The following is a 12,058-nucleotide window of genomic DNA, read 5'->3' as shown; positions in this document are numbered from 1 at the left end:
GGCCTCAGGGAGAAACACTCTCACAGGAGCTCTGCTGCCCCCCTCCACCCGCCCCTCTGTGTCTTCCCCCCATGACTTTGAAGATCCCCACCCCCTTCTCCAGCTCAGCCTTCTTCTCATAGACCTGGGATGGGGGCAGAGTTGATGGCATTAGAACTAGTTCTGCCTCTTGAGCTGCTGGAGACTGGTTGAGCTCTCTTTAGAAACATAGAGTGCTTAAACCCCTTTTTGTCACCTTTGGGCCTTGGCAGTCATTCCAAGACAACAACAGGAAAGGTCTCACTCAACATCCTGTTACAGACAAAATTATAATTGTGAAATATGGGATGAAGGAAAAGAACATGGTACTATGAGAAGAAATGTCCATACTGTGGATCTTGGTTTCAAGTCCTTATTATCTGTGTGCCTTTAGGCCTGTTACTTAACCTCTCTGTGCCTCAGCTTCCTTATTTGTAAAATGGTAATGATAATAGTACCCACCCTATAGGAGTAAATAAGAAAATGTAAGTAAACCTCTTAGCATGGTGCCTGGCACATTAATAAGTGTTTGTGGTGAGAGGCCTGACTTTGGAAATTGGCCAAACAAAAACTGCATGTCAAAGCAGTTACCACCTTTGAGAAATAAAAGAATCTTAAATCTTAAGTTTCATCAAGAGTCGCAGGAGGCATCCAGTCAGTGGCTGCACCCACCTGTAGCAGCCTCACAGGCATATGACAGCTCCAATGGCATTTCAAGTGTGTGCTTCCAACATAAAGCTCTAAGACCCAAAAACATCTAGGACAATGACAGTTGTCACGAAAATAGTTTAATGTGCACATAGAATAGTTGCTGTTTGCTTCCAAGGTGGTTGCTTTGGGAGTTTAGTTCCATTTTTAAAAATTGCCAGCCAAGACTTTGGTAGCAACAAAATCAAGATTCTGGCAAGAGGCTGGGTCTGATTCCACATGACCTAATTGGTCAGTGCCAGAGTGTCAGCTTTCACAAGGCAAGAATTGTATCATAAAACCAGAAGTAGACATATGAACACATAGCTTATAGCCTACTAACTAGGGCACATCCAAAGATTAACTTTGAAGGTTGCATATCCAAGAGTGTACACAATTGGATATTTGAGTCTTTGTGCATCTCTGCTTACAGCCATGTCTAGTTACTTCGAATCTGATCAGCATTCTAAGTGGCTGGGATAAAAAACCTACTGAAGGAAGTAGGTGCATGTGACTCACTAGCTCCTCCAACTCAGTGGACTCAAACTGTCATGAGTTGTTAATGCCCAGAGTGGGGTATAGGGACTATGAAACGCTGCATCAGCAAGTAGCCAGGAGCCCCACCTGCTAGCATTATGACTATCCTTTTGTGCTATGTAGTATCTATTTCTTTTGTTGCTGTAATGGCTAGTTTCTGGCATAGGTGCAGCCTGATCATTGTTTCCAAAAATGGTAAAACTAGATGATGATATAATGCAGTTGGAACTGATGCTAAAGTGGGAGGCTGCCTGTCTCTACTCTGGTATGACGCACTCTTAGTAGATAAACAAGGGCTAGGAGACTGTGATAGAAATAAGAAAGGGGTGGTGCAGGTGCCAATAGTTGTAGGTGGTGGTACCAACAAGGGGCTTTCCACTCCATGGTGCCATTTAGAAGGTTAAAGGAGGGTGTTTACCATCTTAAATAGGATTTCCCTTTTTGTTGACTAGGACCCCAGGGGTAAGCACTAAGAACCCAGAGAATGGCTGGTCCTTAACAGAAACACCTAAGAATTTAGCTTTATTTTTCATTTTTACATCAGCAATGAGAACACAAAGGAAACTTTTACTCAACTTGACACAATCTGGCATCTCAAAAGAAGGTTAGTAAACCACATCCAAATAAATGGCCATTGTCATGAATTCAAATCACATCCTAAAGATTGGCAGAACAATGCTTTCAAAATCCAGATGTTCCAAAACAATTCACTATTCTCAAAGAGTTTTACAGGAGGGGGGGAGTAGGTTTATAGTTGTTCATATAAAAATCTATATATATAAAAGGCTAAGTGACCGACCAGCCAGCCAGTCAGTACATATGACACACACTGGCAATTTAAAAATAAACGTTGACTTGCACATGTGCAATACATGTAAAACTCTCGCTAGTACCAATCACAAGCGAGTGTTTCAATCTGTCATTGTCGATCATGAATTTGGTTGTTTTTGTTGACATTCAACGTGAACCACATTGTGATATATTCATCAACCATCCAACTGGCTGGTACATATGACGTGCACTGGCAATTTAAAAATAAATGTTGACTCATGCATGTGCGATACATATAAAGTTCCTGCTGGCACCAATTGCATGTGTGTTTTAATTTTATAATATTAATATATACTATTTTGACATGTAAATTTTTGCAGTAACATAATTATCGCATGAATCTTTCTTCTAATTAATTTCCTTTCAATGTGCATGAATCCATGCACAAGGCCACTAGTAATATAATAATAAATAATAATAAAAGAATAAACTCTGGGTTTCACATACTCACAATTTTAAACTTTTTACTTTGCCCCACCCTGTATAATAAAGAGATTATTCCTACCTACCCAAAAATATATTAAAAATAAAAGTTTTATATAGGATGCAAATGGGAAAGTTTATACTGTGCTTATAGGTATTAATAAAACCTGTTTAAATTTATTATAAATACATATATAAAAGTATATACATGTATACACATGCATGAGTACACACGGAATAATATGTATCATAATACAAGAAAATTTTGCTTAAAAATGTTAGTAATATCTTTAAATCCTTGTTTGTATCCCTTCTAATTCCCTCCATCTTCCTCCATTTGAAGTAGCCACTATGCCAAATTCTACTTACTTCCTTGCTTTCCTTTAGATATAGAGATAGATAGATAGTAGATAGATCTGTTAAAAATGTATATATTCAGTTGTGTGTAGTTCTGAACCTTGTGTAAATGAGTTATACTGTATATATTGCCTGAGACCTGCTTTTTTGCTCAATTTTGTTTGTGAGATTCATTTGTGTTGGGAGTAGTAGCTGCCATTCATTTCACTTACGCTTTCTATTCCACTAAAATATAAAATTTTAAGAATTCAATAATCTGGGAAGGGGGCATGCAAAAAACTAAACCTGACACTCAGCCCATTTCTCACTCAAGGCATATGCAAACGCTGAAGTTCCATTGTGCCTTTCCTCTATAAGATTTTGTGATTCAGATGTCTGACCTCCTCTAACCCAAGGCTAGCATGGGGTAGAGGGGCATGGGGATGCTGGCTTGTCTGAGCCAATCAGAAAGTCTCATTATCCTGTCCAGGGTTTGGGTCATGCACGGACTTGTGTCTTAAGTCTAGTAAAACATGGTGGTGGGGGGTGGGAGAGTCTTTGGTGGATGGTGGGATGAATTCCTGGGAAAAGGTTATTCAGCCATACAAAGTGACACAACAAAAAGATGAGCTTCTTCTACTGGATGGTGTTGTGTCTGCATATAATGCTGGGAAAGGTGGACACCAGTTCGTAATGAGGAAGCAAGTTAGCACAGGGACAATCAAAAAGAATGAGGCCCGGCCAGCATGGCTCAGTGGTTGAGCATCAATCTATGAATCAGGAGGTCACAATTCAATTTCCAGTCAGGGCCCATGCCCGAGTTGCAGGCTCAATCACTAGTGTGGGGCATGCAGGAGGCACTCCATCAATGATTCTCTTTCATCATTGATGTTTCTCTCTCTCTGTCTCCCTCTCCCTTCCTCTCTGAAATCAATAAAAATATTTTAAATAATAATAATAAATAAATAAAAAAGATTGAGAATGAGAGGGCCAGAACATGACAACAACCAGTTTAAAGCTACTGAATCAACCAACTTTGAACATGCAATACTTTGGCACTCGTATTTATGGAATCATAAATTTTCTTTATTGTTTCAGCTAGTTGAGTCAGGGAATCACCTTGCAGCCTAAGGCATCCTCATTAACATACCCTTACATACAAAAGACCATAGAAGAGAAAAAGAGAGATTAGAATGGTAAAACTAAGAAAGTCTATATTCAGGTTGTTTAGCAGGAAATGATTTGGGCAAGGGTAGGGGAGTTGGGAGAAAAGGTGAGGGGTTCAGACTATACTTGATGAAAGCTGAAGAAGAGACTGTAGATTGAGGGACCACCCAAACTTGGGCAGAACTTTTGAACTCACAGTAATGCAGATGCGCCCAGTTTACTAACCGCACTAGGGATTTCCAGCCTTTCAATTTGGGGATAAATTAAAAGAAAAGCCATAAATTTAGAAAAGAATAGAGTCCTTTCTTAAGTAACTGTGTTATGCCCAGATTTCGTGATCCCCAAAGACCACCAGGGAGCCGAGTCCGATGCAAAAGCAAAGAGCCTTTAATCGAGCTAGCTGCCTGGGAGAGGTAGGAGGGGTGAGGTAGTGTGGCCTCCGCTGATTGGTCAGGGTCAGGTTGCACATGGGGGCAGGGCACGGCTTACTTTCCTCTTGCATTTCTATTGGCTAATTCAAAAGTGTGGGTTGGGCTCTTGGAGAGGTTCTAGGGCGGGAACCTGACTCCACGAGGTGGAGGACATGGAACAAAGAGAACATGGAGTCGGTCTCTCCCCGCCCTTTCAACTGCATTAAACCTTGTTGGGATTTTTTTTTTAACAGAATATCGTGTCCCCCAAATTCAAGCCATTTTCCCATCTTAAAATGTTTTTAAGATTTTTTAATTGATTTTAGAAAGAGGAAGGAAGAGGGAGAGAAACATCGATGTGAGAGAGAACCATCTATTGGCTGCCTCCTGCACGCCCCCTGCCGGGTCGAGCCCACAACCCGGGCATGTGCCCTGACCAGGAATCGAACCAGCAACCCTTTGGTGCACAGGGCAATGCCCAACCAACCTGAGCCACACCAGCCAGGGCTCCCATGTTAAATTTTAAAAGGAGTGTTGTTTCTGCAATTAGGTATCAAGATGTGAAATATGATGATTCTGTTCCACATGAAACACTTAGGAACACACTGCTCTTTGACCAAGCTCTCCTTCAGTCATTCACATGAAGCCTGGGGATAAACCGGCATTGGGTTAAGCTGGCACAAACGACCAGCAACAGCTGACCAGAGCCATGCCTGCCTGGAAAGCACTCCCTCTTTTAAAAAAAGGGGATAGCCACAGAGGAGGGTCACTGAGGAGCCTCCACGAAAGAAGTGTGAAACAAAAGACAAAAAGTCACTATGCAGCCAGAAGATCCTTTTCCAGCCTGACTCAACTGGGCATGGGACCTTGAACAAGTCATTTCCCTGCTCTTTTAAAAGTTAGGCATTGGGGTCCCATGTCTTCAAGGTTACTGTTAGACTCCCATTTCATTTTCTCTATCCCAAGGGAAGAGTGTGTTCTCTTTCACCCAACCATCAGCGTGAATAGAGAGCCAGAGGGAAAATAATAAGGGTAATGACCTCCAATTCCAAAAAGGTCAGGCAGATAATCTAAGAGAATGAAGCAGCTGGTGGGAACTGTGACAACATACGTCAGATGTTCCATGTAGGGACATGTGCCTCATCTAAAGGGGCAGCTACTATTCAATTCTAGGTAGATGTCACCATGGAGAAATATCTGGCAAATTCCAAAGGGAAAAAAATAGATTTTTAATAAATGTAGTTTGTTGATTGTTTAACCTTGGCAATAAAATCTGATTTTTTTTGAAAAGCAAAAAAGAAAAACAAAATACCTTGTGTCAAATAAAATACATCTGCAGCCAGATACAGCCTACAGGCCTATAGTTTACAACTTCTGAAGAAAAGGATGTTATGACATGATATAATTTGTTTTTCATAATTTGGCTTTTCAGTAAGTCGGTCATTTATTTCCCCTTACATTTAAGAGACACTGTGCAGACGCTCTTTCTGGAATGTTAGCTAAGAACTGAAACTAAACTGAGGTTCACAGACCTGCTGCCTCTCACCCCAAGGAGCTGAAGCCACAGCCCCCTACCATGCCTCTGTGCAGCTCCAAGCTTTGCCCCTTCAGGAAGGTGCTAGAGCTCAACAGATAGAAGCCATTCCAGCCCTTCCCACACCATCTCCTCCCCCATCTTAATACTAAGAAGTGGCCCCAAAATAACCCTGACCCAGCAGAGTATGTATGATGAAAAGTCAGCACAGATAGTGACAGTCAGGGGGACAGTCCCAGTACTGCCCCTGGACCCCAGCCCCAAAGATCAGGTAGTAGGAAGTCACCCACAACAAACCTGGGGACTTGTGAATACCCTCAGGTGACCCAAACTAATCTCGCTCAGTTCTCCTTAAACTAAATTGGAGAATTTCAGTTCATGGTTTCTTACTTAAATATGACATTGACAAAGGAAACATACTTTGATCTTATGTCAAACACTTTTATTCTTAAAGTGAGAAGTTCATTAAGATAGCTATAGGAGAGTGAAATATTTAGAGTAGAAAAATTGTGGCTGCTAACCAAACTTCAAATACTGTCACAGCAGAGTTATTCCAATAGCACTTTTCAGCATGGCAGATCACACATGTTAAAATTAACTACATTCTCTGAACACCTCGCAATGGACATGCATAAGTGATGGAAGCAAACATTTAAGGACTACTGTCCTTGAGATCTTACAGGATGGATTTATGCATACCTCAAAACAAATATATTACAACACATCCAAAACAATTCACATCCACTTAAAAAATACATTTTGACTTCAAAGAAATTGGTATAAAGACTTAAAACAACAAGACGAATATAGGCAAGAAAAAGAATGTTACTTTTATGTGCAAGGTACTGGATTCTTGAATTGAGAATCAGTGTCAGTCCTCACTTTCAACATCACATTGAAAAAGTGTAGTGGAAACATAAGTCACCTTCAATATGAAGGATGTGAGTTGTATACACTGACAACACTCTCAAAGACACAACAGTATTGCAGGAGGAATGCCAGTATACAGAGTGGACCTTTTTATGAGGCCAAGCACTCGTGAGTTATCAGATGACCCTTCATATATTTGGGATAAGCAACTACAATATTCTGGTTTCATCAAGGCACTTGCAAAGAGATACCTTTGACATGACAGAGTCCCTACAAGTTGTTAGCCACTGGTGATGGCATGGTTTTTTGGTTAAGCAGCATTCTCTACTGAGAACCTAACCATGATGCCTTGATCACAAGCAAGGTCACTTATAACATTACAACTGAAAAACCAGATATGCCTAAACTTTCCCCAAATCATGGTTTTTGATTAATCATGTCTGAATAGAAAGGCTTCCCTTAAAATCTTGATTCTCCAGAGTTATAATTCACCTTTCTTCAATACCACCCAACACCCCTAAAGCTTGTTTGGTTTTTCTCCACAAGAACACATAGACTGGGTCTTTTTCTCCCTTCTACAAATTACTTCCCCAGGAGAGAACTGTAGAACCAACTTAAAAACACAAAATAATCTTACATTTCTCACCAACAGTTAAGTATCAGACCTCCCACTCCTACTCTGACTCGAGCTCCAGAGTCCTTTGTGAACACTTTACCAGACGTTCCTCATACCATTAACACAGCTTTCCTTCACCATCAACTGTCCTTCTTCAACCTTTCCTTGCCCAATGTGAAAGCTAGTGAATTGAGAGGGAAGGAGAAATGGCATTGAAAAAGTATTACTTTAATAAAAATGGAATTGAGGCTATTACTTGATAATAGCAAAATTGGACAGCATCATCCATATAGACCCCAACACTAAATTCTCCAAGTGGCTATCTTTTTTTGTAGCCAGGTCTCAAAGCTCACACCTAAACCTACTGAAGGAAAGTGGCGAAGACTTCCTAATATTGAGCTTTATATTATAGACCTAGAAGTACATGGGGAAAATGACAGGTCCAGACCATTTACTAGGTTGCTTAATTCATCGATAAGAGGCCAAGTTCTCCATTCTCCCCCAGCTCTGCCATTCTGGGAAGAGCCCGCTGGCCAGCCTCGGACTGCCAAAGATTGTTGACTCTAACTCAGTCTTGGGGGGCACCTGGTAGAATGCACAGTTCTGGGATGCCATCTGTGTTTGAACGCCATCAGGTTTCCATTGCACATGAACAATTCTATAATTCTGACCCTCATTGTTGTCCCAGAAGACCTGCCCATTAGCCTGGTAAGAAATGCAGAACTCAATTTTTTCCTCAGTTGGAATGACAGAGGGTAAGTCAATGGCAAACGAGAAAGTGTCACTATCTGAGCCACCATACACATTTTTCATGTAGACACAGTCCACATTGGTGTAGTTTTTCCAAGTATCAAATGTAATACGGATCTGGACCTTCTTCTCGAAGCTCACGTTTTTTACCTTCACAGTCCCAGTCACTGTTCGCTCTTGAAGAGAGCAGTTCTCCAGACACACAAAATTCTTCTGGAAGTGGCTCCGAAAACTCAAGTAATCGATTGAAGGCTGAGGGAAGTCTAAAATCAAATTTTTCTCCTCATGGAGCTTCAAGCCAGAGGATAGATCATCAAGGTCCAAGAGATCAAACTGGAGATCCCACGCTGGTTCTTCTGGGAGGTCAGAGAAGACATGGATGGCGGTGAGGGAGAGGCCCTTGGAATCTGCAAACACAACCCGTTTCTTGGGTTGGTTGTGTGGACCCTTCCAGTCATTCTGTGATTTGGCTTCCTGTTTTATATTGAGACACGGTTTCAGGGGCTTTAATTTGTTGACAAAATTTCTTCGTTGGAGGTCATCATATGGGCCCAGGAAACTCTTCAGAGGTGGGGAATGAGCCAAGCAGAGCCTCATGGCCACATCCACTGGCACGACTGAACTTGTCAAAGGCCGTGGATCTAAAACCTGGATCATTCTGGAATATAAGAAGAAAAAGGGTATTTATCACCTGGATCTAGAATACTCTTCCCCTGCTTCCAAATACACACATACTATTTTGTATTGGCTAAATTATTGCCTGCACAGTAAGTATCAGGGAGGTGCTGTCATATGTATTAAGAGAAAACAGTATTATAATCAGATCTGCGTTCTATGTTTGATTCTACCATTGACTGGCCACAAGGCCGTGGGTTAACTGCTTTAAACACTTGGGGAGTCTTAGATTCCCCATCTGAGACATAAAAGGGTTGGATGGGATAATCTTTAATGCAGCTTTAAAAACCATTGGCTCTGTTCTGGACCAGTGCTTTTCAAACCTGTCTGGTCACAATGGCCTAAGGAGTTGGTTTTCTTTCTTTTTCTTTAATGCAGAATCCTGGGACTTAGAATCACTAAGGCAGAATCTCTGGGGTTGGGGACAAGGAGTTACATATGTTCTTAAAGCTTCCAGTGATGTTAATGACCAGACAGGTTCCGGAGCCATAAGACTCTGTGCTTCCTCTGGCTGCTTTCCTGATTTTGCTATTGAATTGATAATACGTCTCTGAAAAGGTAACACACTTGAAAAAAAAAAAAGTTCTCATGGAACTGTTTTGAGAGTGAGAAGGCTGGAAAGAGTGAAGTCAGAGAATTATCTCTGCACTTGGATTATCATGCTTTTCCTCATAAGCGACTGAAATGCAACCCAGCAATGCATGCATTTAAAAACTTCACACAATCTATGTTTTGTGTACAAAGACATCTATGAAAAGACACATTTAAATGGAAAAAGCTGATAACCTGAAAACTGAACTATTTTAATATATTATATATACATATATGAACATATAAATATCAAAAAAGTTAATAGGAAATAACACCAAAAAGTTAATTATCTCTGGGTGATAGGATTGTAGGTGATCTGGTTTTTGTCTTTGTACTTTTGGGGCATTTTCTAATGTTTGGACAATAGATATTTATAACGAGAAAGATTATAAAACTTTTAAAATTTAAACAAAACTATGCTCAGCAATATTAAATTAAGAAGTGTCCCTCAAGTAGGATTTTTCCCCTGGCCCTTAGCCCTCGGTATGTATTGCCAAGGGTATGGACTTTTCTTCCCTATCCTAGCCTTACAGATAAGAGGTGTATGTCTACTGTACATGACATTTCTTAGTAACCCTTCACGGCCGCTCTAAGCAAGCAGGCAAATGGTCATTATCCCAAAATGGATAGTAAAAGTACCTTCACAGAATTTATTTTATTGGTCCTGGGATTTTTTTGGAAGACCTACAAACTTAGAACAAAAAAATAAAAGCTAAAGCTATATTTGTGAGTCTAACAATCCTTAACAGGAAGGCTTTTTAGAGAAGTCTGCTAAATGTGTCTGAGGAAGCCATTTAAGATGGGGTTTTTTTTTTGGGGGGGGGGGTTGTTTTGTGGGTTTGTTTCGTATTTTTACTTTTTTGCACTTATAGAAAGGCTGTTTTAAAATTTAACCATTTCCCCGAAATTTTAAATCTTGGCCAAGAGTTCAAAAATCATCATTTGCTCAACTCGGCCGCTGAGTTTGCTGTGGCAAACCGTGATAAGAGTGGAGGACGAAGAATGAATGCAGATATGGTCCTGGAGCTTTCTCTCCAAGCTAAAGGACCCAAGCAGCGACGTCAGAGTGCCATTCCCTCAAATTAGGAGTCCTTGGGGCCTTTGTGCAGGACCAAGAGATGACAGTCGCAATCCATACGGGAATCAGAACTAAAGCTGACTCTCCTTAAGACAGTTTCTGGTTTAAGATGCGGGTTACCAAAATCAGCTCCACCTAAGGAGCACCAAGCAAATTTCCACACCTCCGAGGCCTCCCCCTGCTAGATTCCACTCAGCAATGATTCAACGTGCCCTCCCGTGGGGTCTGCATTGGCAGAGCGGACGGAAGGGAAGCGCAGCCCCAACCTCCCCGCACCCGCCCGCACCCCTGTGCTCTGGGGCGCAGGTCTGCAGCGAACCTACCTGGTGCAGCTCATTAGGCAGAGAAGCGGCGTCGGACCGAGAGAGCCGGTACTGGCTGTCTGTGCAAGTTCGAGCCTCGCTCCCAGCTGTCCCAGCTGGGCACTAGCTCCCGTGGATTGCGGGTGCGGCTTCCGAGAGGCCCCTTATCTGCTCCTGACCACGTGGCCCGATCCCGGGACCAACCAGCTCCCAGCTGGGGCGCGAGCCCTCTCCGGAGTACGTGACCGCCGTGGTGCTGGACTCTTGCAGGGTGCGCACCGCCTGACTGACTGAGGTCCCGCGGGGGCGGGGCCGGCCCAGGGAGAAAGCCGCAAACCTCCCTGAGGCCCGGCGCCAGCTCAGCCCGGCTGCTGGGAAGGAAATGCCTTGAGAGTCTTGAGGCGTCTGTGCACAGTTCAATCTGAGCACAGAAAGCTGTGGCTCTTTCCCCAGGCATATATTATTTGAAATGTTTATCTTGTTCATTGCTAGGTGCATTCTTGCATCTTCTCCCGCACCTCAGCCAGAGCAAGAAGTTGGCTGCATATATTTTGATTAGAGGGAATCCATAAACGCACCCCACGGTAGACTGAAGGCTGCCAGGAAGGAACCATTCTCTAACAGATGTCGCTAATTAAGCCTGCCAGCCCCATAAAAGTGAGGTGGCATTTAATTAGAAGGCACTTGGTATTTCGATCTAGTCTTCAGTTTTTCTCCCTGCAAGAGAACACTAAAGCCAGAAATGAAATGGCCTTTTTCTCTCACATGGCTGGTCAACCACAGAGCCAGTGGCCAACCCAAATCCTTCGACTCCGTTTTGCCATCCTTCAGCAGTGATGTGGAAACTAACATGTTAAAACATCACACTCTTCAGTTTCATGATTCTGCGAGCCAGTTACTTTCACTGAGGTTTTATTATTTTGTTTGGTTTGGGGAGTTTTCAGACCATCAGCTACAACCATAAAATTATATTTCTAAGATGAGGATGAATTCTTTTTATAAAACTCGCATCTTCTATTAACTTAAATATCCAGGGGTCAGTTAAAAAAAATACAAAATTCCTTGTGTCTTTTAAGTAACTGTCCAACAGTGGAATTGTTCAAGTGGTGAGATTAGAATGAAGAAAAAGAAATACCTGCCAAGTATCACTGGGTAAGATACTAAAATGCTTGGGCTTACATTGTGAAATGAAACATCCACTAGAGCAATTCACTCCAGGGGTGGGCAAACTTT

General features: G+C 42.0%; 1 protein-coding gene across 1 annotated transcript; it reads right to left on the bottom strand.

Moving 5' to 3' along the window:
- Positions 1–6,370: 6,370 nt before the first annotated feature.
- Positions 6,371–11,105, bottom strand: PPP1R3C (protein phosphatase 1 regulatory subunit 3C). Its single transcript, XM_080687936.1, has 2 exons — positions 10,847–11,105; positions 6,371–8,837 (listed from the first exon to the last, which is right to left on the bottom strand). Exons 1-2 carry the CDS (start codon positions 10,858–10,860, stop codon positions 7,898–7,900), a joined length of 954 nt encoding a protein of 317 aa, XP_080544062.1. The 5' UTR covers positions 10,861–11,105; the 3' UTR covers positions 6,371–7,897.
- Positions 11,106–12,058: the final 953 nt, after the last annotated feature.

Source organism: Plecotus auritus (genome assembly GCF_963455305.1).
Source record: "Plecotus auritus genome assembly, chromosome: 9".
Lineage (NCBI taxonomy): Eukaryota > Metazoa > Chordata > Mammalia > Chiroptera > Vespertilionidae > Plecotus > Plecotus auritus.
The sequence above is the reverse complement of the archived record's forward strand: the minus strand, read 5'-3'. Positions and strand labels throughout refer to the sequence as shown.